General features: G+C 40.4%; 1 protein-coding gene across 1 annotated transcript in view; it reads right to left on the bottom strand.

The window, feature by feature from the left end:
- The window catches only part of LOC126176331 (uncharacterized), a 202,661-nt gene that overhangs the window by 86,200 nt on the left and 89,342 nt on the right, over positions 1 to 27,119 (bottom strand). The window contains exons 13-16 of the mRNA XM_049923482.1: positions 23,391 to 23,651; positions 22,696 to 22,863; positions 17,212 to 17,496; positions 2,195 to 2,248 (exon numbers count right to left, since the gene is read on the bottom strand). Of these exons, the coding sequence (XP_049779439.1) occupies positions 2,195 to 2,248; positions 17,212 to 17,496; positions 22,696 to 22,863; positions 23,391 to 23,651 (768 nt within the window). The remainder of the gene's footprint in view (positions 1 to 2,194; positions 2,249 to 17,211; positions 17,497 to 22,695; positions 22,864 to 23,390; positions 23,652 to 27,119) is intronic.

The following is a 27,119-nucleotide window of genomic DNA, read 5'->3' as shown; positions in this document are numbered from 1 at the left end:
ACATACTAGTACACTTAAAGGCAGTGCTTCTGTCTTTCAGTGAGTTGTCTCCATTATCTCTAAATAATTCTTAATTTTCAACCAGAACTTTCCATACAGTAACATACCAGTATAGGTGAACAGCGGCTGTTTGTTTTGAAGCAGATGTACTTGTAGCAAAGAGAGCAGCATGGTGGGGTGCATACACACAAGGCAGGGTTTGCCAAAGCTGCTCTTTAGCACAACTGAATGTCTGAGTTCATACACAACTCATAGATCAGTGTGTGTTTTAGGGTACTTATTAGTCTAGAAGCGGAGAACTTTATATTCTAACATGAAGTCACAGGAACAGAGGTTAAAAAATGGCTGCAGCCACAGATGACACTTTTACTGTGGGCTCTTTGAGATTTGGTAAGTAATGTGTGGAAGTGTAACTTAGCTGTTGCAAAAACTACATCTTCAAGAGCAACAAAAGCAGTGGGGTTAGTATGAAGGATATGAGCAGGAGTGAAGGAGAAGAAATGGAAGAAACAACAAGGAATTGCGTGGGTGCCTACAAAAAGCTGTGTACATAATGGTGATCTCAGATTGGATTAGATAAGCACCATCAGCTTGTAACTTACCTTCTAATTACTCAAGAAGCTAGTTTGGAGCTAGTTCCATAGTGACACATAACAGAAGCCAAATGTCATTAACACCAGCCTGCAATATACTCTACAGAAGTAGATAACCTTGGCTAAGCCTTTACTGTCAAACATATTTTGACTCGGTGCAACACCTGATGTTTCTCCCCAACAATGAGATGTAGGAATGAGTGTGTGAATTCATTAATTGATGTAAAATAATGCAAAAGAAATCAGAGGCATCAAATAATATTGTGATTTGAGGGGAGAGGGCCTGAGATTAAGTGCTCATAGTGACTGAAGGGGGGGTGCAGTGAAATGAATATATATAGTGAAAAGGATAGCATGATGAAATGCATGGCTTCCAGTCTTTCAGTATCATTACTTAAGTTCCTTCACACTTTGTTCTGTCCCTCACCATCCTAACCATAGCATTCTCCATCATCTTAACTGCTATTCATGCTTCAACTTGGCCAGCCACATGCTATTTTTCATTTTAATCTTTGTATCTAACACATTTTCACTCCTTTGCTTTACACTAATTTCCATTCTCTATTACAGACAGTACGTTTCCATTGATTTTTACTTTGAATTACCTACCACCTGTATTTGCCTCACAGATTGCTCTTTTTAACCCATAAATCCTAAAAATGAAAGAAGCAACAAGTGTTCCAACTATTAAGTACTTAACTCAAACTTTTTAATTTGCCAGAAAGTTTCATATCAGCACACACACTGCTGCAGAGTGAAAATTTCATTCTGGAGTTGTTTCAACCTCTCCAAGATCACTGACCACTAATGTATACCATTTCTCTTACCATTAATTACTTATATTTTGACTTTTTTTTGTTCTGATACAATGAATTATACTACATTACGTAACTGTTGATAGCATAAATTATTGAACTACACAGACACAAGAATGGTATGAGGGTTTAATTAAATTTTTCCAAAATACGGTGCTTCACTTTTGTTAGACTTTAATTAGGCAGAACTTCTACAGCAAAAATGAAAAAAAAGTCTGTAACATTATTAAAACAGCAAGGTAAAAATTCTCAAAGGGTCCTTTCAATGCCATACAGGGAATCTAGCCTATCACTGAAGTACTAGTGCAGGTCTAGATTTTGTATGCACAGTTCTTTTAGTCTGGATGAACAACGTACTGAGCAATAAGTTTATGAAATATCCTCTCAGTATCACAATGTTTTGGCAGTACTAGATGTTAGTAATAGTGAAATGTGGACTCTTCATCTTGAACATTGTATGTATCACTCTGTTTCAGTTTCCTTTCTTTTGCAACACTCTAGGCAAATATAATCAACCACAGACACAGCAAATTCCCACCTGTTCATTTCTTCATGCATCAAAAAGTATGCATAACTACATGCATCAACCACACAAGGAACAAATAAATAGATATTTAGACACACACACACACACACACACACACACGCACACACACACACACACACACACACACACACACACACACACACAGAGAGAGAGAGAGAGAGAGAGAGAGAGAGAGAGAGAGAGAGAGAGAAGTAAGTACGAGAGGCATGGAAATATTGCTATCCTCAGATGATACTTACTTTTGATCTGAATCTTGCAACATCACCATCTACTACAGCTAGCTTACACTGACTCTGTAAAAAATTGAACAAGCAGCATATAACATACACAGAAAGCAGCATGCATTGTAACAATTGCAATACATTCCATCTTCAAAATAGTAATTCTAATAATTACCAGAACAGAAACTAAAACATTTAGAGCGACAAAATGCATCACAAACACTACATTCTTCTTCAGAGACAATGAGACATTCATTACAGTGAGAATGATTAAGTGCAGGTGGAATCAGGAGAGTATGAACAAGTATTACATACACACTGGATTTTTAATAAACTGTGGCAAAAGTTTTATTGTGCAGGTAGTTTCTCTATTCATACGTAAATCAATGAGGGCTGCTACAGGTCCAGGACAAAACAGAACTGAGGTATTACATCATGATTATTCCTCTAAGTATGTCTTGTTTTATTTCAGGTATCTAAGACATACATTTTCTTTTGTTGCTATCACCACACTATTCAAATTCATGTTTACCTCTAAGGGTCACCATATTTTGAAATCTTTAACAAGGCTGCGATTCAGCAGCTGTATAAAATAAAAACAGATATTCAGCCAATCAGTTGTAAACCAAATGTTTGTTTAGTCTTTGACCTAGGCTTTGGTATCTAAACAAGTATCTTCTTCAGAAGGAGTAGACCCTAAAAATGTATATAAATGATTAAAAATTACTAAACTAAACTCCTCCCTAAACAAGTCCTGAAGGCCCAAGGGTACTGACCAGCCGCCGTGTCATCCTCAGCTCATAGGCATCACCACTTGATGCGGATATGGAGGGGCATGTGGTCAGCACACCGCTCTCCCGGCCATATGTCAGTTTCCAGGACCAGAGGCACTACTTCTCAATCAAGTAGCTCCTCAGTTTGCCTGACAAAGGCTGAGTGCACCCCAGTTGCCAACAGTGCTCGGCAGACCGGATGGTCACCCATCCAAGTGCTAGCCCAGCCCGACAGCACTTAACTTCTGTGATCTGACGGGAACCAGTGTTACCATTATGGCAAGGCCATTGGCTGATTACAAATAATTTTACATACATAAAAAAATATTAACAATAGAAAAATATTTGTGAGGTAAGTGTACTCACTTGTCGCATCACATGGTGGTAACTACATTAGCTGAAGCCAAGCAGCTCTTGTCATCAAATTGATATAAAAACCACAAACACCATGTGCCAAGGCTTAAAGAGAGAAGCCAGATTACACTGCTATCTTAAAGGGAGTCGTAATACCCTATCCCGACAATGTTAAATTTAGTGACTTGGCTTCCCTGTATTTCAGGAAACATTGTAGCCACTGACATGAAACCTTTTCAGGGCATTAAAGTGTATGTTCCAAGTCTACCACACTAAAATAATTGCATTTCAGCCACTGCTTTCAGAAATACATTTTTTAAGTACATGGTTAAAATTTGGTGCACTTTCTTTTCATTATCTTAAATAATTGTAATTATACATAACATTAGACTCAGGATATGTATATTATTACTCCCTGAAAATTTGAATACTCTACTCAAAGTGGCTTCTGAGATTTAGGGAAAAATTCAACATAAAATGTAAGTTTTCAAGAACGGCTTCTAAAGTTTCAGAAGACTGTAACTCATTTAATATATGCTTAATTTTTTATTTTTAGTCACTCAGAAGCACCCTGTACCTGGAAATTGAAATAAGAACACCATGAATTCATTGTCCCAGGAAGGGGAAACTTTATTGACACATTCCTGGGGTCAGATACATCCCATGATCACACTGACAGAACCACAGGCACATAGACACAGGCAACAGAGCATGCACAATGTTGGCACTAGTACAGTGTATATCCACCTTTCGCAGCAATGCAGGCTGCTATTCTCCCATGGACACGATCGTAGAGATGCTGGATGTAGTCCTGTGGAACGGCTTGCCATACCATTTCCACCTGGCGCCTCAGTTGGACCAGCGTTCGTGCTGGACGTGCAGACCGCATGAGATGACGCTTCATCCAGTCCCAAACATGCTCAATGGGGGACAGATCCGGAGATCTTGCTGGCCAGGGTAGTTGACTTACACCTTCTAGAGCACGTTGGGTGGCACGGGATACATGCGGATGTGCATTGTCCTGTTGGAACAGCAAGTTCCCTTGCCGGTCTAGGAATGGTAGAACGATGGGTTCGATGACGGTTTGGATGTACCGTGCACTATTCAGTGTCCCCTCGACGATCACCAGTGGTGTACGGCCAGTGTAGGAGATCGCTCCCCACACCATGATGCCGGGTGTTGGCCCCGTGTGCCTCGGTCGTATGCAGTCCTGATTGTGGCGCTCACCTGCACGGCACCAAACACGCATACGACCATCATTGGCACCAAGGCTGAAGCGACTCTCATCGCTGAAGACGACACATCTCCATTCGTCCCTCCATTCACGCCTGTCGCGACACCACTGGAGGCGGGCTGCACGATGTTGGGGCGTGAGCGGAAGACGGCCTAACGGTGTGCGGGACCGTAGCCCAGCTTCATGGAGACAGTTGCGAATGGTCCTCGCCGATACCCCAGGAGCAACAGTGTCCCTAATTTGCTGGGAAGTGGCAGTGTGGTCCCCTACGGCACTGCGTAGGATCCTACGGTCTTGGCGTGCATCCGTGCGTCGCTGCGGTCCGGTCCCAGGTCGACGGGCACGTGCACCTTCCGCCGACCACTGGCGACAACATCGATGTACTGTGGAGACCTCACGCCCCATGTGTTGAGCAATTCGGCGGTACGTCCACCCGGCCTCCCGCATGCCCACTATACGCCCTCGCTCAAAGTCCGTCAACTGCACATATGGTTCACGTCCACGCTGTCGCGGCATGCTACCAGTGTTAAAGACTGCGATGGAGCTCCGTATGCCATGGCAAACTGGCTGACACTGACGGCGGCGGTGCACAAATGCTGCGCAGCTAGCGCCATTCGACGGCCAACACCGCGGTTCCTGGTGTGTCCGCTGTGCCATGCGTGTGATCATTGCTTGTACAGCCCTCTCGCAGTGTCCGGAGCAAGTATGGTGGGTCTGACACACCGGTGTCAATGTGTTCTTTTTTCCATTTCCAGGAGTGTATATATCACCCTCTAGATATTTTTCCAAGTATTTTCTTCTTTCTGGACTCCTTAGTGGACAACTGTGCTGCATACTCTGCTTTATCAATGCGAACCTTGTCCATCCGTTCAAGTTTTCTGACGCAGTTTGCTCCAGGATTAATTCCCATATGCTGTAGGACTTTCACCCTACCAATGTTGCCATCATTAAAGGCAATAACAGCGTCACTGACCCCCCCCCCCACCACCACCACCACCACCACCACTTTAGTGTCTTCATTCCCACAAAGACATCTTTTGGTAAGCGAGTCCATCTAGCATAACTGAACGACTCATTAGGATTTTGAGTCTGACCATGCAGACACTTCAGTAATTCAGGATTTGCCAGGTTTCTGTAAATAGGTTTTATGATATCCATGACTGCTGCTGGGATGGAATGTTTATGGCTATATGAACTGTTTGAGAACTGGGTATTGCAGTTTTTGCACCATGAATCAGGTCCAGGATGGCAAAGGTGGTGTACTGACTTTTCATCGGTTGACAGTCTGTGGAAGAAGGTAGCCCATACTGCCTGGTTCAGTTTCAACAAATCCTCAGTATTATTTCTAATGGCCAGCCCATAATACTGCTGTAGTTCATCAATCTTTTGTCTATCAGCCTACCTCTTATGGTTTTACTATCAGAAAGTTTCTTCTCTCTCAAACGTTGTTTCAACTTCCTCAACCTGGTGCCTATCCTCTTCTGGACATGACCAATACAAACACATAATTTAACCTTCATAACACAGCACTCTACAGCCTTCTACATAAAAAGATTACCGATTTCATTAGATCTTGAAGTAATGCAGGTAATTATTTTAATATTTTCAACCAGTGTAGATTATATTTAAAAAAAAAATAAAGTAAAATACTTCCCATGTGAGTTTATAAGTGATGCATGTATCATTTTATTCAGAAAATTGCAAATTTTATAATGAGATAAAAATCCGAAAATATGAAAACAAAATTTTTTTCCATTCTAACTCCCCTTAAGCCATGACGTGTTATGTTTATGGTTTTTATATCAATTTTATATATGTCAAGAGCTGCTCAGCTGCAACTAATGTAACTTACCACTATGTGATGTAACAAGTGAGTACACTTACCTCACAAATATTTTTCTATTATTAATATTTTGTTACTTACGCAAACATACTTTGTAACCATTTATATACATTTTGAGGGCCCACTCCTCCTGAAGAAGAAATTTTCATAAATATCAAGACCTAGTCAAGGGCTAAATAAATATTTGGTTTGCAACTGTTTGGTATCAACCTCTTCAAGTCACCATATTTTTATCATTTTTTTAAATTGTTATTTGTACATTTGTCCCCGTCTCGAGGGGCTTCTCTTTATGTCTTATCTTCAGAGTTTCAATCCATCGCTTCCCTTGTTCCTTTTCCATTCTGTAGAAGTAGGTTTCTTCTATCTTTCTTTAAATGTTATTGTCTGTCCTATCACAACAATTACATTTTTGACCTTGACATTTGCAATGCTAAATTTAACGTTACATTCTTCCCTATTTGCCTCAATCCTAATATTAACTTCACTTCTCCACACAAACATGGCTATGACAAAATGTATCTCTTTCATCTGGACTTCCCTTTTGTATCTGCATAACAGAGCAAAAAGTTCAAATACAGGAGCAAGGATTGGCACAAGGCATCTATTTGGAAATTCTGGAAATATTCTAACTACAGAAGTTGTCTTATTTGACGAAAGAAATATTATTCTCTGTAGTTTCTGCTGAGTAATTGGGGCAAACACTCTGGTATGGAATTTTGAATGTATTTAAAATTTCAAATTTATTTTCATCTTATGACAAAGATGTTGGAACCATTCTTTTTTGTGGTGATCACTTTACTTGCTTGTATTTTCCTTATTTTAAATGCTGAACATAATGTGGCTTACATCAGTCATTGGTTCACAATCTGTGACATTTTGATCCTCCCCATTATCTTTCTTTCGCAAGTCCTCTCAGTTCCTTTCCTGTACCCTTCCACAACCACCATCTCAACAGAGCCTGTCCTCCATTAGCTCTCTTGCTACCTCACTCATCACACATAACTTCATATTTCCTCAAACTCCCTCTGGTACTTTTCCACTTCAATTTAGCTTACTCCCATGTTCCTCTCCTCTTTTCCTCTAACTTTGAATTTGGTGTTATTTCTTAGTGTCTATCTGAAATCTCATATTAATCACCCTTTCCCATGTGCTGTCTGCCCCTACATGCTGTCTTTGTTCACTGAGAAGCGATTTATTATCATGAATGTTTCTGAATTTTCCACGAATTTATGTCTCTTCAACATAATTTGTTAGATTTTAAATGTCAAAGATAACTTAGTGAGGTTCCTTCTATAAGAACAATGCTTTTGCATTAACATTATTACGGCAAAAAACGAAGTTTGCAATGTTTCAATCAAGTGCAAACCTGCTATGCACAGTTGCTTTGTTTCCATTGTCTCCCTCCTGTAATTTCTTGCAGCAGTGCTGCAGGCTTGTATTTATGCACACAAGTTAATTAATGGAATATTTCCCTGTTTACTATTGATGATAATTGTTTACGTGAGAACAAACCCAATATGCCTGCATTTGATGATATACAATTTTGTATAAATATCTACTGCCAATATCACCCCCCCCCCCCCTTCCCCTCACACACATGGAAACATGGGTGGGACTGAAAAAACATGCTTTTATTCATATTTTTGTGTGTGGATATTCTGCAGTGTGTATTATGAGCTGAAGAAAAGGAGTCTTGCTAATACCTGCCACAAACACACAAAGATTTAGATAATAATCATGTAAAAGCATGCCAATTAAAAAAATTGCAACAGATATAATCAATCAGTTCCTCCATCACAATACAGAAATTAACAAGCAGAGAACATTACAGAATTTCTACATGAAGCTAGTAAGACTACATGAAACAATTATGTACACACACACACACACACACACACACACACACACACACACACACACACACACACACTATTCACTAGAACTGACAGTAGTTATTATATGCTTCTGAGCTACTTCCACATTGTGAGAAGACGAATGAAGAGAAGTAAGAAAAGGAAGAGGTGTAACAGATAGAGGGGAGTCCTCCAACAAGAAAAGAAAAGAAGTGATGATTATTAGTGTTTTAGGGCGCACAACTGCGAGGTTATCAGCACCCGCAGAAAAGAAGTAATCTTTCATGGACAACAAGGTGGTTGTCGATGGAGATTGAAGGAAACAGCTGATCACGACATTGGTGAAGGAAGATTAGTGCAACATCTTGTTGCCTTTGAGGTCATTAGAGACGGAGCACAAACTCTGATTAAAGAAGGTCAGTCAAGGAAATCAGCCATGCCTTTTTAAGTTGGTTGGTTGGTTTGTGGGATTAAAGGGACCAGACTGCTATGGTCATCGGTCCCTTTCCACAAAACAAAAAAAAAAAACCCTCACACACACACACACACACACACACACACACACACACACACACACACACACACACACACAGAGAGAGAAAGAGAGAGAGAGAGAGTGATAGTGTCTCATACGTGTTGGAGACACATCTGGTGATCGTGCAGGCCAAGGAAACATGTCAACACGCTGTAGCACATGCTGTGTTACAACAGTGGTATGTGGATGAGCGTTATCCCTTTGGAAACACTTCCTGGAATGCTGTTCGTGAATGGCAGCCCAACAGTTCGAATCACCAGACTGACCTATAAATTTGCATTCAGGGCGCGTGGAATAGCCACGAGACTTCTCCGTTGGCACATGAAATCACAACCCCAGACCATAGCTCGAGGAGTTGGTGCAGTATGTCTAGCAGACAGATAGCTTGTTTGCAGGCCCTGGCAGAGTCATCTGTTAAAAGGGCAGGGAGCGTGTCAGGCAGTGCAAATGTCTGCCTGAGCACACTTAAAAGTGGACAGTCCAACAAAATGTGGACCACTGTCAATGCCGAGCCACAGCGACATAGAGGTGGGTCCTCACAGCGCAATAAGTGGCCGTGGGTCATCCGTGTGTGCCCAATGCACAGTCGGCAGAGGACAACAGACTCCTTGCGAGAGACTCGCAAGGAGGAGTGCCACACAGTTGTCGTCTCCTTGACGGTACGGAGTTTGTTAGGGGTGGTCATACCGCACCATTCAGCATCCCAAAGCGAGATAATTTTGCGGCGTAAGACTGCCCTCAAATCAGTCTCCGGGAGGCGAATATACAGAGATGGTATACTGGTGGCCTCTTTCGCCAGGCGGTCAACATTTTCATTGCCGGATATCCCAACATGGCCTGGGGTCCACACAAAGACCACAGAGCGGCCGCAACGTGCAAGAGTATGCAGGGACTCCTGGATAGCCATCACCAGACAAGAACGAGGGAAACACTGGTCGAGAGCTCGTAAACTGCTCAGGGAATCGCTACAGATCACGAAGGACTCACCTGAGCAGGAGCGGATATACTCTAGGGTACGAAAGATGGTGACCAGCTCAGCAGTGTAAACACTGCAGCCAGCCGGCAATGAACGTTGTTCGGAATGGTCCCCTAGAGTTAGTGCATAACCGACATGACCAGCAAACCATCGAGCCGTCAGTGTAAACAATGCCGGAGCCCTGATACGTTGTGAGGATGGAAAGAAAGCGGTGGCGGAAGGCCTCCGGAGGGACTGAGTCCTTCGGGCCCTGTGCCAATTCGAGCCGAAGGCGAGGCACACACCACGGGGGTGTATGCAGAGGGGCCTGGAAAGGAGGTGGAACAGGGAAAATCCCAAGCCCGGAGAGAAGCTCTTTGACGCGGATGACGATCGGACAACACGACCGTGGCCGACGTTCTGGGAAATGGACGACTGACTGCGGGAACGAAAGACGATAATTTGGATGCCCGGGCAAGCTAAAAACATGGGCAGCATAAGCAACCAGTAATTGGCGGCGTAACCGCAGTGAAGGGACACCTGCCTCCACAAGTATGCTGTCCACAGAGTTGGTCCGGAAATCACCAGTGGCAAGGCGTATCCCGCTGTGGAGGATTGGGTCCAGCACCCGCAACCCTTTTTAAAGGAACCATTCCAGCATTTGCCTTAAGCAGTCTAGGGAAACCAGAGAAAACCTAAATCAGGATAGTCAGACAGGGGCTTGAACCGTTGCCCTTATAAATGTCAGTCACTAAGCTGACCACTACACTCCATTGCTCAGTTTCTTCAACAAGTCAACATGGCATTTGTCTGAAGTAAGTTAATGAAAGCACATTTTAAAAAATCAGAATGGGCAGGGACTTCAATCCCACTTCTTTAAAACAGCTAGAGGACAAATCACCACGTAAACCCTGATCAGTATGGGAGGCAATGACACTAGGCCACCACAAACACTTTACAAAATAATAGGCACAATGAGATAGGGCACTCTGGTGATGTACTCCAGGTTATAGAAGAAGACACACTACTGTTCTGTGGTAGTTAATGGTCATCTGAGAAATCTTTCTAGCTCTATACACCCCAACACTACCATGCCCCATAGATAAGAAAATGAAGTTCCTGCTAATGGCTTCTGTGAGGTTGCAATTCCAGGCAGAATGCTTTTCAAAAAAAAATCACTTCTTTCTGTAAATCATTCCGCTCCACTGGCAGGCCTTGGTATATTTAAAACAAGAGTTTAGGCAATGCAATGACATGAATCAGGGAAAACTTATTAACTAAAATATTAGAAATAGATCTGGAGATGCACTCATTAATGATTTAATCCTCCCAATGATCTTGCAAACATCGTTCCTGAAGATGGGCAGCGCCCTTTTCAACAGTTACACGAGGCAACAGTCAGCACTACTGGCCTTTTAACATTTAGTCAATGTGGCTGTTATGCTGGTACTACAAACAGGTGAGAGCAAAGGCAAATGACAGCCGTAATTCTCCCCAAGGGCATCCAGTTATATTGTATGGTTTGATGATGACACCATTCCTTTTGGATAAAGTATTTCAGAAGTAAATAGTATCACATTCAGGTTTCCAGGCTAGGGCTATTGAGGAAAACAATGTCGTCAGGAAAAACTGGTGTTCTTCGGAGCACAGAGTGTTAGGTCCATTAATCAGATAGTGGACTACAGAATTTTAAAAGGGAACTGAATGGATTTAAATTAAGATATAGATGGAATTAGTGAAGGACAGTGGCAGGAAGAACACAAACAGACAGGTCAGAAAATGAAAGATGTAGAAAAGTAAAACAAGGCAAGGGGAGGAACAGTAACTGAAAAGAAATGTCAAGACCAAAGAAATTAAGGTACATTAAGACCAGGTGGATGGTGAGAACCAAGGACATTTAGTAATGCCAATTCCCTTCTGCAGAGTTCTGAGAAGCCATCGTCGAGGGGAAGAATCCAGATTGTACATGTGGTGAAACAGGTACGAAGGTCATGACTCGAGCTGTACGGCATGCTCTGCAACAGCATATTGTGTGTTGCCAGGGTACAACCTCTGTCCAAGTACGCTCGTCCTGACTGATAACTTGGTGGTAGTCCTACTAATGTAAAAAGTTTAACGGTGCTTACATAACAGCTGGTACACGAAATGTGTCTTTTCACAAGTGGCTCTTCCTTTGATAGCATATGTTTTGCCAGTTACAGGACTGGTATAGGTGCTGCTGGGAGCGTGCATAGGACCAAGTCTTACAGGGCGCACAGTCACAGGGTTGGGTTGGGTTGTTTGGGGGAGGAGACCAGACAGTGAGGTCATCGGTCTCATCGGATTAGGGAAGGACAGGGAAGGAAGTCGGCCGTGCCTTTTCAAAGGGACCATCCCGGCATTTGCCTGAATCAAATTAGGGAAATCAAGGAAAACCTAAATCAGGATGGCCTGATGCGGGATTGAACCGTCATCCTCTCAAATGAGAGTCCAGTGTGCTAGCCACTGTGGCACCTCGCTCGGTACAGTCACAGGGGTATGAGCCATATGGTAGAGAAATGGCTGCAGAAGGAGTACAGGCTCTGATCAGAATGATGTGGAGATTTTGGGGGGAGGGAGAGGGGGGACAGAGACAACAAAAATCTATTCTAGATGTTCTGGGCAAAATGTCTGACAGAATGACCCTCATTTCAAGGCATGATTGTAGGAAGTCAGCGCCTTCTCACAACCTTATTCAGATAATTAAGGGAGACAAAAATTTTATTATGATGGGAGAATTGAATTTGGTATTAGGAAAAGGAAGACACGTAAAAATAATGTGGAAACATAGACTGAGAGAAAGGAATGAAAGGGAAAGTAGTATACCAGAATTTTGCACAGATCACAATTTAATCATTGCTAGTACTTAGTTTACAAATCCTGAAGAAGGCTGTAAAAATGGAAGAGACCTGCAGACACCAGAAGGTTTCGATTACTTAATGCCAAGAAAGATTTCAAAACCAGAGTTTCAACTGAACATTTCTCGGGGCAGTTGCAGACTGTCCATAATTTATTGATTATAAAATGAGGTTAAAGCTAAAGAAACTGCAAAAGAACCGCATGTTGTTGAGAGTGACAGAGAGCATTAGGCAATGATTGATGGAATCAGTGGGGGGGGAGGGGGGGGGGGGGGAATATGAATCGGTAGCTTAAATAGTGAAGGCAGCATAGATGAAATAAGGAGAAAGATAAAGCACTGTAGAAATCTTTGGGTAATGCACAAGAGACTTGACTTCACTGAAATATGCAGCAAATGAAGCAAGCAAGTGGGAATGCAGACATCTAAATAATGAGACTGACACAAAGTGGAAAACAGATACGCAGGTGTAGCTAGAGGAGGGAGAGAGACAGAGACAGACACCTCCTACAGGAAAAAAAGACCTTTGGAGAAAATATAAACACTTGCATGAATATTAAGAGCTGACATGCCCAACCCATAATAAGCAAAGAAGGGAAGGATGGGAGATGTAGGGAATACATAGAGGGTCTATACTACCTAAGTGAAATTAAATGTAAGATAATACTGTAGAAGAGGAGGAGGAGGAAGTAGACAAGAGGAGGAGGAAGTAGACAAGAGGAGGAGGAAGTAGACAAGAGGAGGAGGAAGTAGACGAAGACGAGATGAGGGTACAACATTATGGAAACAATTTAACAGAACCCTGGAAGACCTACATGTAAACAATGTGTCTGGAGTACACAATGTGTCTGGAGTACACAACGTTTCCTCAGAATTACCAAGATCATTTGGAGAGCACTACACGACAACACACTTCCACCTGGTACGCAAGATACATCAGATGGTGAATATTACCAAACCATCACATTAGTAACTCATGATTGAAAATTATGGACGCAAATAATTTATAAAAGAATGGCAAAGCTGGTAGAAGCCAAACTTTGAGAAGATCAATTTCAGTTCTGGAAAAATGTAGGAACATGCACCACAATACTGACTCTAAGGCCATCCTCTCACAGCATCAGGCAGCTAACACTGACCTGGATGAGGACAGGAAATCTGACCTCACGAGACACAGTGCTCGCATCACAAGGGCATGCTGGTTAATGTGCTTTGCAAACTAGCACTCTCCAGTGGCAGATGGCTTGCAAACCACACAGTTTGTTTACGAAAATGAACGCTAGTAAAATACCTACATGACCTCTATCAAAATGCATATTTCCTCCTTTTGTCTATAAGCCAGTCACATTGTTCTGTCTGTGGTAAGCAAAAATAAAAACTTTGATATCTATGAACATGTTGTAAGACAAAACGGAAAGTTTTATGTTGAGTCAGCAGGGACATCAGCACAGAAGGCTTTACAAAATTGGACAATCTCACTTGTGTGTGATAGTGCACTTATATTTACATAACATCGAATATTATAGAAATTATTTCCATTAATTTAATAAGAAAGTCTCAGAACCTTTCAGAAAATGTGGATGTGGGGGAAAATAATGACAAAAATAAATAATAATAATCTGGATATAGCAAACTACGGACTCTTTACACATTGTTTCAAAACATGGAACCTCTCCCAAATATGCTACACTGAACGAGCTTGTATTTTATGTCAAGATCTTCTTAAGCCTTTAATTATTGATGTGTCATTAAATGATATTTAAGTGTAGCAAATCCTACCAAAAAGTCAGCAGCAGAGGGGGCCTGCAGTCAAAGAATAGGATCATTATGACGTTACCAGAACCTGTGTGAACAGCTTCCGCTATTGGCTTTGCTGTTATTGTTTGGGCTCAAAGAGGTGACATCACATAAAGTCACAATGACCTCCTCCTCCAACTGCAGGGGCACTCTGCTCACCAATTTCCTCAAGTGTGGAACCACAATCAGCCCTCAGCACTACAAAAAACCTTTGCATAAACTATGATGCATCATAAGTCCAAACGGTCTGCAATGCTGTCAGGCGGAATCTCTTGTTGCATGATAATGCCCACTCCCACACTGTAAATCAGAGGAAGGCTACATATCAGTGGTTTGGTTGGGAAACACTGCAACATCCTCGGTACAGCCCAGATCCCTCACCGTGTGATTTTTACATGGTAACCTGAAGACGGACATGTGCAGACATTGGTTTCAGAAGGACAAGGAGCTGTAAGAATGGGTGTGGCTTTTGATCCATCAGTGGCTGGCTGTTTTCTACAAAACAGGAATTGATTGTCTCTTTTCTCAGGGGGATAAACATGTTAACATGGGTGGTGAGCACTTCTGAATGAAACCATTTCAGGGACCCACTGTGGCAGGTGTTCAGTTTTCATCTGACTGCCCCTTATATATTCCTACCAAATATGGGCTTCAACTGAAAATTACAAATACAATACAGAATCCTGCAGGTTCTGCTTGTGATGTAGAACATTCTTGCTTCCCACTTGTTCTGCTTTATGTGGCAAGGTGCTGAAATATCACAGAACTTAACTGCATATTTCATCTGATGAAATGTCTCCCCAACATGAAATACCAAAAAGTGATGCCAGAAGACTAGTACAGCTCCAAGCTTATGTTAGCTTGCTTATCCCATGTGAGGATGGCTTAAGATTTACCTTAGAAAATAGGATAAATGTGGACAAACATATGCTTCTGGCATTGTGTAGCCTGGTGTGGAAGTTAAACACAGGGAATGAAACATTTATGACCTGAAGAGAATAGAGGCTTTTGAAATGTGGTGCTACAGAACAATGCTGAAGATATGAATAGATCAAATAATTAAAGAAATGGTACTGAACTGAATTGGTGGAAAAACAAGTTATGGCACAATCTGATTTTCTAAAAAGTGATCAGTTGATAAGGCATGTCCTGAGGCATCAAGACATCATTATAAGGGAGAGGGTTGTTGGAGGGGGCTTGGGTGGGGTGGGTGGGGATTGTATAGGGAGACAAATGTTTGAACTCCATACACAAATTCAAATGAAAGTAGGCTGCAGTAGTTGTGCAGAGATGAAGAGGCTTTTACACAGTAAACTAACATGGAGAGAAGTATCAAACAACTCTTCAAACTGATTTCAGAACAACAGTTACTTAATTTTAATTTTTTATGTTAATTGGTGGCTGTGATTTGCATATGTGTCACAAAATGATGAATGTCCTGTCCCCTAACAATAAAAAAATATATTAATAATGTCAGGGACCAGTTTGATCTTTTCAGCCCCTGTGCTGTTCCAAAAAGCAAACCACTGTAACAGCTTGTCACAATGGGAGATTTGAGCAAGAAAATTGGGGTTGTATTAAACTATTTGCTACCTACATATTTCTTTTGAACTGCACAGATTCAATGATCCTAGCCTAGTTGGTCAGAGAGTAAGTTAATATATTAGTCAACATTAATTGTAATAAGACAAGAGGAAAAAATATGTCAGCTAAATTTGCCGCAGCACTGTTTTGGTAAGTTATCTGAACTGCAAAGCACATCTGCTGCCTTCCCCAGTCCCATGTAACTCTAATGTCTGTCTCATTACCCAAGTTTTGAGGTAATTTTATCCTTTTTGTTCCCTTTCCTAAGTTTATCTTTCATACTATTATTATTCTTTCCTCATCTCTCTCTAACAGGAAGTGCAAGAAAATGTAACCCCTTAGTCATTTTGGTATACTTCAATATCTTCCTATTAAAGACAAACCTGTATCTTCACTTACTTGAACTTCCATTATTTTTACTGTTTTTACTGTGTCGACTCAGTTATAATAAGATCAAATTCAGATTGGGATCTCTGAGATTGGTAATTTTAATGCTTAAGCTACATACGTAATTTTACAAAATCTTCTCACAACATCTGAATTTCAACACTCTACCAGTCACTGCAATTTGGTTGGGGCAGCACTTAACTTTATAGAACTGTAATTAACAACACAGCAGATGACATCAGTCAGAGCCATCTTCTTTGCCAGTAAATATGCAATAACTGGATGGAAAAGTTCCATGTGCAACATACTAATCTGTCAAGCAACGCTAATAAGGAAATGTGTAATCTTCTCTAAGGAACATTAAGACAAGTTTCTAAATAAAATACTGTTCATAATGAACCCTCTCCCTCCCTCCAAAAAGAGAGCAACATATTTTTCATGCCACAATATTACATGCTTTGACACACCACTGTAAGTAAAGAATGCGAAGCTATGGGTACTGCCTCGCAGTAATTAATGGATATTTTCTCATTCTACAACAAAATCACAATTATTATGCCGAAAAGCATGCAGGAAGTGGAATTTGATTAGAGGGTGAAGACAGCTGTCCAACTGTCTCCCAAAGATAGATTTCTGCGTTCTAAACAAAAAGAAGAAAAATTTTATTACCCTGTTGCATATCTGGTGACCTAGATCTCATTCCCTGTCGAAAGAGTGCATTCTAATTTTTGTAATCTTAATACTGTCATTGAAATTCACAGTTCCAGAATACAAAAAGACCAGACAGCACTTCCACACTAACAGTCTGATTAACAGTGGCACATAACAGAGCAGATGAAGAATACCTCGTGAAGAAGAGAGCGGAGTGTTTCCAAATCGGTAGCAGTTGTAACACCCGGTGACTTTGGAGTTTCTGTTTCCAGAGTAGTGTCCGACGCAGTAGTTGGCGGCGAGGCGGGACCTTCCGGAGATGAGGATGGGGTGGGGGAAACCGCAGTGCTGCCGACAAGTGGCAGCGTGACACTGCTGCTGTCCTCTGGAGAAGTGGCACCACCCCCTAATGTCGCCCGTTGCTGTTGCTGGTGCTGCAGCTCCATCTGACGGCGTGCCTCCTCCCTCTCACGGTCAGCCTGCAGCAGAAACAGCAACCCAAGGTCAGAGGAGTGTCGAGGAGTACTGTGTGCGTCATCTCAGAGCTGTCAAAACTTTTTATCTCCCTCCTCACAAAGAGGAATAAAATAGTGTATGAAGGCAGGTAATTATAGTGAACAATGATAATATTATGGCCAGTCTTTGGAACTTCTTATTTTAAGTATACTTCCAGTGTATCTGCTGTTGTTTTTGTTACTTCTTACTGTCTGATTAGTGGTTTTGTGTAGCACTCTGCCCTAGTTTATCTTATGTGAGTCTCTTGATCTCTGGATTACTAATGTGTTCAAGTCATTATCTCTCTCTACAACTTTTATCTGCCCACATGCCCCTCCATAAACAAATTAACTGTTCCTTCAAGCCTCAGAAGACAGCCTAATAGCCAATCACTTTATTTTTCAACTTGTGCAATAAAGCTTGTATTTCCCCCCCCAATTCAATTGAGTACGTATTTGTTAGTTATCCAATATACTATTTTATCATTGGCATCATTCTGTATCACCGCATTTCAAAATGTTTCTACTCTCTTGTTGTCAACATTTTGTTTTCATATAAGGCTACAACCCCAACAAAAATTTTAAGAAGATACTTCCTAACATTTAAATTTTTATTAATTGTTAATGCATTTGTCTTCTAAATCTAAGCTTTCCTTGCTATTACCAATCTCCATTCCATATACTTCTTACTTCTGCCATCAACAGTAATTTTGCCTTAGCAAATATGAAACTCTTCTACAACTTTCATCCTTCCTTCATGCACAGGAAAACTAGTCTACTAATTTGACCATCTCATTTCCTTACCTAATTTCTTCAGCTGGGTGATCGTGACCAGACCACATATCTCACAAAATAAGTGTCAAACAAAAAAACTACGAAGAACGAAACTTGTCTAGCTTGAAGGGGGAAACCAGATTGGCGCTACAGTTGCCCCGCTAGATAGCGCTGCCATAGGTCAAACGGATATCAACTGGATTTTTAAAAATAGGAACCCCCATTTTTTATTACATATTCGTGTAGCACGTCAATAAATATGAATGTTTTAGTTGGACCACATTTTGCGCTTTGTGATGATGGCGCTGTAATAGTCACAAACATATGGTTCAATTTTAGATGAACAGTTGGTTACAGGTAGGTTTTTTAAATTAAAGTACAGAACATAGGTACGTATGAACATTTTATTTCGATTGTTCCAATGTGATACATATACCTTTGTGAACTCATCATTTCTGAGAATGCATGCTGTTACAGCGTGGTTACCTGTAAATACCACATCAATGCAATAAATGCTCAAAATGATGTCCGTCAACCTCAATGCATTTGGCAATACGTGTAACGACATTGGTTGGTTGGTTTGGGGAAGGAGACAAGACAGCAAGGTCATCGGTCTCATCGGATGAGGGAAGGATGGGGAAGGAAGTCGGCCGTGCCCTTTTGAAAGGAACCATCCCGGCATTTGCCTGGAGCGATTTAGGGAAATCACGGAAAACCTGAATCAGGATGGTCGGACGCGGGATTGAACCGTCGTCCTCCCGAATGCGAGTCCAGTGTGTAACGACATTCCTCTCAACAGCGAGTAGTTCGCCTTCTGTAAAGTTCGCACTTGCACTGACAATGCGCTGACGCATGTTGTCAGGTGTTGTCGGTGGATCACGATAGCAAATATCCTTCAACTTTCCCCACAGAAAGAAATGTCCGGCGACGTCACATCCGGTGAACATGCTGGCCACGGTATGGTGCTTTGACGACCAATCCACCTGTCATGAAATATGCTATTCAATACCGCTTCAAACGCATGCGAGCTATGTGCCGGACATCCATCATGTTGGAAGTACATCACCATTCTGTCATGCAGTGAAACATCTTGTAGTAACATCGGTAGAACATTACGTAGGAAATCAGCATACGTTGCACCATTTAGATTGCCATCAATAAAATGCAGGCCAGTTTCCTTCCTCCCATAATGCCGCACCATACATTAACCCGCCAAGGTCGCCGATGTTCTACTTGTCACAGCCATTGTGGATTTTCTGTTGCCCAATAGTGCATATTATGCCGGTTTCCGTTACCATTGTCGGTGAATGACGTTTCGTCACTAAATAGCACGCATGCAAAAAATATGTCATTGTCTCGCAATTTCTCTTGTGCCCAGTGGCAGAACTGTACACGGCGTTCAAAGTCGTCACCATGCAATTCCTCGTGCATACAAATATGGTACGGGTGCAATCGATGTTGATGTAGCATTCTCAACACCGACGTTTTTGAGATTCCCAATTCTCGCGCAGTTTGTCTGCTACTGATGTGCGGATTAGCTGCAACAGCAGCTGAAACACCTACTTGGGCATCATCATTTGTTGCAGGTCATAGTTAACGTTTCACATGTGGCTGAACACTTCCTGTTTCCTTAAATAATGTAACTATCCGGCGAATGGTCCGGACACTTGGATGATGTCATCCAGGATACCAAACAGCATACATAGCACACACCCGTTGGGCATTTTGATCACAATAGCCATACATCAACACGATATCGACCTTTCCTGCAATTGGTAAATGGTCCATTTTAACACGGGTACTGTATCATGAAGCTAATACCATCCGCACTGGCAGAATGTTACATGATACCACATGCTTCACATGCTTATACGTTTGTGACTATTACAGCACCATCTACCACAAACCGAAAAAAGTGGTCCAACTAAAACTTTCACATTTCTTTACGTACTACATGAATATGTAATAAAAAGTGGGGGGTTCCTATTTAAAAAAATGCAGCTGATATCCGTTTGAGCCATGGCAGTGCCATCTAGCGGGCCAACCATAGCGCCATCTGGTTTTCCCCTTCAAACTAGAAGTATTGTTGTTTGTAGTTTTTTCGTTTGATGCTTATTTCATGAGATATTTGACCCAGTCACTATCAATGGACCAACCTGTATATATAAAAAGGAAGTCCCTCATTCCATAACGTTCTTGCTACGTCACTGTCCCACAACAAAAATAATCACAAAGCAATAGAAACTTCCAAGACAATTTTCTTATAAAAACGAAAGCTGCCTTATTTCAAACAATATATTAAACTTTGTAACACAGCAATTTTGTTGGAAGCTTCTCAGAAAGACCCTTCAGTTTATTGCACTATTTTATCCAATACCACCAAAGGCTATCATCATGAAAATTGTTACAAGCATTCTTCTGTATTATTTACACCACTTCTGCACAAGGGTAATCCGTGAAATAATGAGTGAGTGAATTTAATACATTCAAGAAAAAAATACCTTATTAACATAAAACAAGTCACTTAAACTGAAGCTTGCTTTATTTCTCGACTTGACAGTTCTTTTATTTTAGTGTTTGTGATATTTATCCAGAAGCTTTAGAATCCCTGTCTCAGTCAGCTACTGCCACTTTCAGCAGCCAGCAGTTCACTGCATTCTTCACTTTGGCATAATTTCCAAAATGCTTCCTGCCCAGGAACGCTTTGAGTGTCTTGTAAAGGTGTCTTGAACAGTTTTGTTATTCAGACGATTCCTCAATTCATTTGTAACGAATGATGTAAGGATCAAGTTTCGTCATACACATTTGTTCATCCATTGTTGAACACTCCACACCACTTTCTCACATTTATTTTGTTCATTACTGTATCTACACACACTTTCTTTATGTGACAGCAAATATCTGCAAATTTCGGCTTCAAAGCGTTCAAAAATCAAGTTACACTTCTCAGCTCAAAGTCAGTACGACTCTGTGTCACACAGTTAATTTCATCCATCACAAAATGCACAACAACTAGTTTTAAGTGACAAACAACACTGAGACAAAAGTCAAGTAAACCATCTTATGTTGGCAAGAAGCCCGATATCGGTCATATGTGCAATGGCAACATGAAATAAGTCGTTACTTTCTGAATCACCCTCATAAAACACCTGCAGATTTTTTTCTCTCTCTTGAATTCATTCATTCATTCATTCATTCATTCATTGTCATATTGCTGTGAACTTCTCATTCCATTTGCCACTAGAAGTATATCTCTCACCCAAGATTAGCACCCATCCAAAGCAAATGTTGAGGATTGATTTTTTATCAAGTCTTCTGTTTTTACAGATGACTATACTCTTAGTTCCAAATCCTAGCTACATCTGTCCTCTGCTTGCATTAACATTCTTCACTGCAAGATGCTTCTGTAGACTCCAAAGTACTTCTCTGTGACTGTACAATGCAAGAGGATAAACTGTCACCATCTATAAATCTAAATTCTGGTTAAGAACTGGTTGTTAAAAATTTCATGTCTCATGTCATGTCTCAATGACAGTTCCTCTACAGTTAGTTCACAGCAGGAAAGAAGAGAGATTTTTTTTTTCAATGATTCATTTACAAGGGTGAGTCAATAAATCACAAAATGAGGTAATGGCATTATCATCACTCCCAAGTATCAGCTTGCTGTCTATTTCACTTTTCAACCTCCTCTACCCCTTGTCAATTTGAACAATTATCCAATTTTATGACATGCCTTTGGAAGCCTGCAGAATTCTTGTGGTACTCGTTCCATCAAATGACTGACCTCTTGAGCTACAGCCTCATTTCTTCAAGCTACTGCCCCACCTATCTTGTTTAAAAGAGCCCAAACATATAAAATCACTGGGGGGAAAGCTGAGATTGTATGGTGGATATTCCAAGCATTTACGTTTACATGTCTGTGTAATGTCTGTCTAAATTTTTAACCTAGCACCCACTCTCTGGAATCTAGGAAGATTGTAGCATTACGCTTGCAGTTCTGGTACAGTAGTGTGCAGCATCATCAATCTCACAGCAGATCTGGAATTTATCTCTCATACTGGGATGCCCTGCTAATGGTTTGGGTGATGGTTTCTCCATTTGTTGTTGCCTGTTGCCAGAGTTGTGCACACAGGATATTACAGACAAAGTAATAGATGCCTTGTTCTGACTAATATAAAATACCGAAAACCTGTACACAGCCATTTGAGAAATGTTAGTATTAAAAGAGTGGTGCTTAACTGATACTGAAGATTTATTGCTCTCAAAACATGAAATCATAAAACTGTTTGAGATTACATAGGATGATTCTCTATTAGCTCTGCCACAATGGAATGAAATCAAATAGGAATCAAAATTATGGAACATTGTTTTTACTGCTACTATAAATTATATAACAAAACAATACGTAACCTGTAATGACTGTTTTATGAGCTGGGCCACCTCACTGTTCTGCGGGTCTTTCTCTCTGCCAATCTGGAATTTGACGAGGCCACTAGTGTTCCTCAACACAGAAGCAGCGTAAGCTTGTGTAACGCCAACCAGAGACTTTCCATCCACTTCAATTATCTGATCATTCACCTAAAAAAAATTAATGAACAGTCATGTGTTTGGCACAAAAGATAGATAATTTCTTTCAGTAATCTACACTAAAAAGTGCCACCGAGTGTAAAGAACTTCAAACTGACAGAAAAATTATCCAAGAGAAACACGGTATGGTTACTATTTTTCAACCAAGTAAATGTGTCCAAAATATAAAATGTTCTGAATTAGGAATCTAGCAACAAAAATTGAATATACAGTCTAGCCCCAATTATTCGTGTGCAGATTATCCGCAACTCCACTCCACACATCACGTACACAGGGCCAACTACACATACAAGCATAACTTCCCTAGAAGATATTAAATAGATATACACACACTAATATTGTGGGCTGTAGATCTTAAAAATCTGCAAAAAACTTAATGTTTTTTTCCTTTTTTAATTACCACCTTTATCATCTTAATCCAGTTATTTTTGCCCAATTCCAATGAGTACAGCCACATCTCACTTTGACAATTTCATTGCACATATGTTTTAAAATGTAAACATTTTGTCCAAGTATACCTGTATGCGGCCATCTCTAGCTGCAGCACCATTCTCTGTAATTGTCTTGACAAATATGCCAAGTTTCTCCAGACCAGCGTCTGCTCCCACGCCCATGCCTATGATGCTGAGACCGAGCCCTTCAGGCCCTTTGGTCAATTCCACAGGAAATACATCCATTTTTTCCACTCTCTTCTCTAACTCGTACTCTGCAGATGCTGCCACTGGATCAACATCCTCATTACGGCGATCATAATCTGTCACTGAAAATGTGCTGTACACCTGTGAATCAAATAACTGGAAGTTGACACAGGGCAAGGATCTCTGCACTCCAATGCAGTTTTGGAGCACAAAACAGTTCACAAGGTGATACTATGATGTTAGGGAGCACAATAATCAGAACATAAATACGAAACTATGTTAGTACTCATCTCCTGAGAATCCGGTTTCCTTAGTTCTTACAGTACAAAGAGTGTTTGTATTAAATGAAACCACAATTATCACGTGTCAAAGACATCTTCAATTTTCGAAAACAGGGGGGACCCACTACTATTCTCTTTCCAGCTTTACATCTTCGCAAAAGCAAAAGCAGATTCAATTATTTATGTGAAAAAAATAGAAAGAAAAAATAAAAGAAAAAAAAACACACCAAAATAACATGGAAGTTACATGTAGAAATATCAAACAGGAATGCTACACATATTCCTGGTATTTTTTCTCTTTATGACATTAGCCTAGTGTAGGAATAGCAGAGGTACTATGAAAGCAAAACGGCTGTTACTGCTATAAAAAAGGTTTCTCTTTGATTATGTGCTCAATAAAAAAGTCAGACAGCGTTTACAGTCACATTTAGTATATAAGCAGTCACATTTAGGATATAAGCAAAATATTTCACACTAGATGTTTATGAAATATGGAATCGCACTGAAAGTAATATTTCTTTAGTTAATATCTTTAAATGCTTGCATAAAGATCAACAACACAATTACAGCACCACACTAGATGGTTGGCCGTTTCACTTGCACACACTAACTGTCTACACATCTTCCTACTACATTAGTGATTTACACGCATAGCCCATAAATTTGACTATCCAATGTAAAAAATTGAAATAATAATGACAGTGTCATTTATGTCCACTGAAACATTCAGCCATTTATGCGTTCCTTTGTACTAATTCAGATTTCCATAAAACTGGTGAAGAGTTGAATTACACTCTTAGTTCTTGTTTCTAAAACAGGAAAAGCATATTCTAAGTGACAAGTGATAGGTGTAAAATGAAGTGCAATAACAGGATAGGCCAAACTGTTTGAAGATGAGCTGAACTGTCTTGAAAACCATTACGGAATGACCAAAATGTATGAAAATTATGAAGTGACTGGTGTGTTTTTAATAACTTACTCCATTTTGAAAACTGTGGATGCTGACACTTTTCATCCATTCAGCCTGGACTGAGTAAGAATATAAGAAAAAAAAAAATCACTATTTTTCACAATACATTTTCCTTACCCCAAGTTGATACATATACAAACATGACCTGTCACTTCAAACAGGGATGTCATATAGTATCACTCTGAAGATGTTTTGTGTAGTACTGGATAAGAAAATATACATGCATTTCTCTTTCTAGGATTATACAGTACTTGCCATGCCCATTCCTTAAGAAACTTAATCAGTATGTCACTAATCACTTTTAAGAACACATTGCAAACTACATTTTCATTCAATGCTGAGTCCAACACTAGTACAGGGAAGTTCAGAACTTTCCATGTTAAATTTTGCCTCGATGTTGACTTCGCCAATAAACAACCTATTTTGCAATACCGACAGGCTGGCCATAGGAAAGGTACCTTCAAGTTTTAACATCTCATTGACATCAGGGTTGTTAGAGAGGAGGAACTATCTCACAGAACAAGGACACTGCTACTGGCTTTTTCAATGGAACGATCTCAGCATTAACCTCATGTGTCCAAGGAGGCTACGAAGAACCTAAATCTAGGTGACCAGATCAGGATGCAAGCCCAAAAGACTCCCAAATATGAGCCCAATATCTTAACCCAGATGCAATTAAACAGATTTTTTTGTTCATGGAGTCTCCAAAAAAAGACAGTTTCATTTCTTCATTTCCAATATGTGTAATATGGTTAAAAAATTTATCTTCACAGTTTCTGCAAATGTTCACATGTTATATGATGAAGGGAATGACTTGTGCATGCATCACTCTATCTTTTGATGAAGTAATTCAGATTCTTGCTTTTCCGAACATACGAGCTTATTGTTAAAAAAAATATCAAGTTTTATGGACTAGTACATTCTTTCAAAAGAATACATACATTTTTGGTGACACATTTAGTTCACAAAAATGCTCCACAGGTGGACTCTACTACTTCTGGGGGTCATTAGTATGAGCAAATACAGTTGCTTCCCATGAGCATTGTTGACAAACACAGGATGAAAACTTCAACATATGTACCTGTGATTACTGTTCTGCCTCCTTACCTTCTTTGAGCAGACAATCAGTTATCTGTCCACTTTTCCCTCACATCAGACAGTCAACTTATAAAGTTTATTTCATTCCATAAAACAACAGAAATGGAAAAATGTCAACATTATAAAAAGAATAGATTGCTATTCACCATATATCTGAGATGTTGAGTCACACACACACACACACACACACACACACACACACACACACACACACAAACAAAAGAAAGTTTATTCATTTGACGGTCTCTCTGTTGTGCCTATCTGCAACTAACATCTCCGCTATATGATGAGTAGCAATCTATCCGTTTCATAATACTGTTATTATTCTATTCCATGCTAGACTGATTGATGCAGCAACCAGTTTTCATATTTATATAAAAAGCCAGTGGCACTATGCTGCAGTTCACCTGGCGGCTATGACTATTTCAAATGTCTTTTTGTTATATGTTTCCTCTTTTAGATGGTTTATTACCAATGTTCTGACTAACTGCCCCACCAGTCAGTGATAGGCACTGCTTTGATAGCCTTTCAGAAATCTAAGGAAGCCTTAACGACACAAAATGCACTATTTGTAATAAAAATAACTTAACTGAGACAGTCTTTTTATACAAATATGATAGTCAATTTCTTAATTTTATAATTATATTGTAAAAAATGCACACAATGAAGATCAAACCTTAGAATGACAAAATGAAAAATAAATTAATAGATGTGAAGTTAGTGTGTGCAAAAATACAAATCTTGATGCACAAGGATCAATGAACTGGTGTCAGAAAATTGTGTTAATGAATAAAAATTGCAAGTCTGTTTCCTAAGAGGAGGAGGAGATTAGTGTTTAATGTCCCGTCGACAACTAGGTCATTAGAGACGGAGCACAAGCTCAGATTATGGAAGGATGGGGAAGGAAATCGGCCGTGCCCTTTCAAAGGAACCATCCCGGCATTTGCTTGAAATTATCTAGGGAAATCACGGAAAACCTAAATCAGGATGGCTGGACGCAGGATTTAACTGTCATCCTCCCGAATGCGAGTCCAGTGTGCTAACCACTGCGCCACCTCGCTCGGTTCTGTTTCCTACACTACAATCGTAAATAGGATGGTTGCAGTGTAGGAGTAAGTATAATATGCTTGATAGTGCTGGAAAACATGTGAAACATTAAGAAAAGAAAGAAAAAGGGTGAATGTATGTCTCATTCATGAGATAAACCTTGGACTAAATTGCAGGTACCCGCAGGAGACAGTTTAGGTGCAAGAATATACA

The sequence above is a fragment of the Schistocerca cancellata genome, chromosome 3 (genome assembly GCF_023864275.1).
Source record: "Schistocerca cancellata isolate TAMUIC-IGC-003103 chromosome 3, iqSchCanc2.1, whole genome shotgun sequence".
Lineage (NCBI taxonomy): Eukaryota > Metazoa > Arthropoda > Insecta > Orthoptera > Acrididae > Schistocerca > Schistocerca cancellata.
Note: the sequence above shows the minus strand (reverse complement) of the source record. Positions and strands in the feature narration are given on the sequence as shown.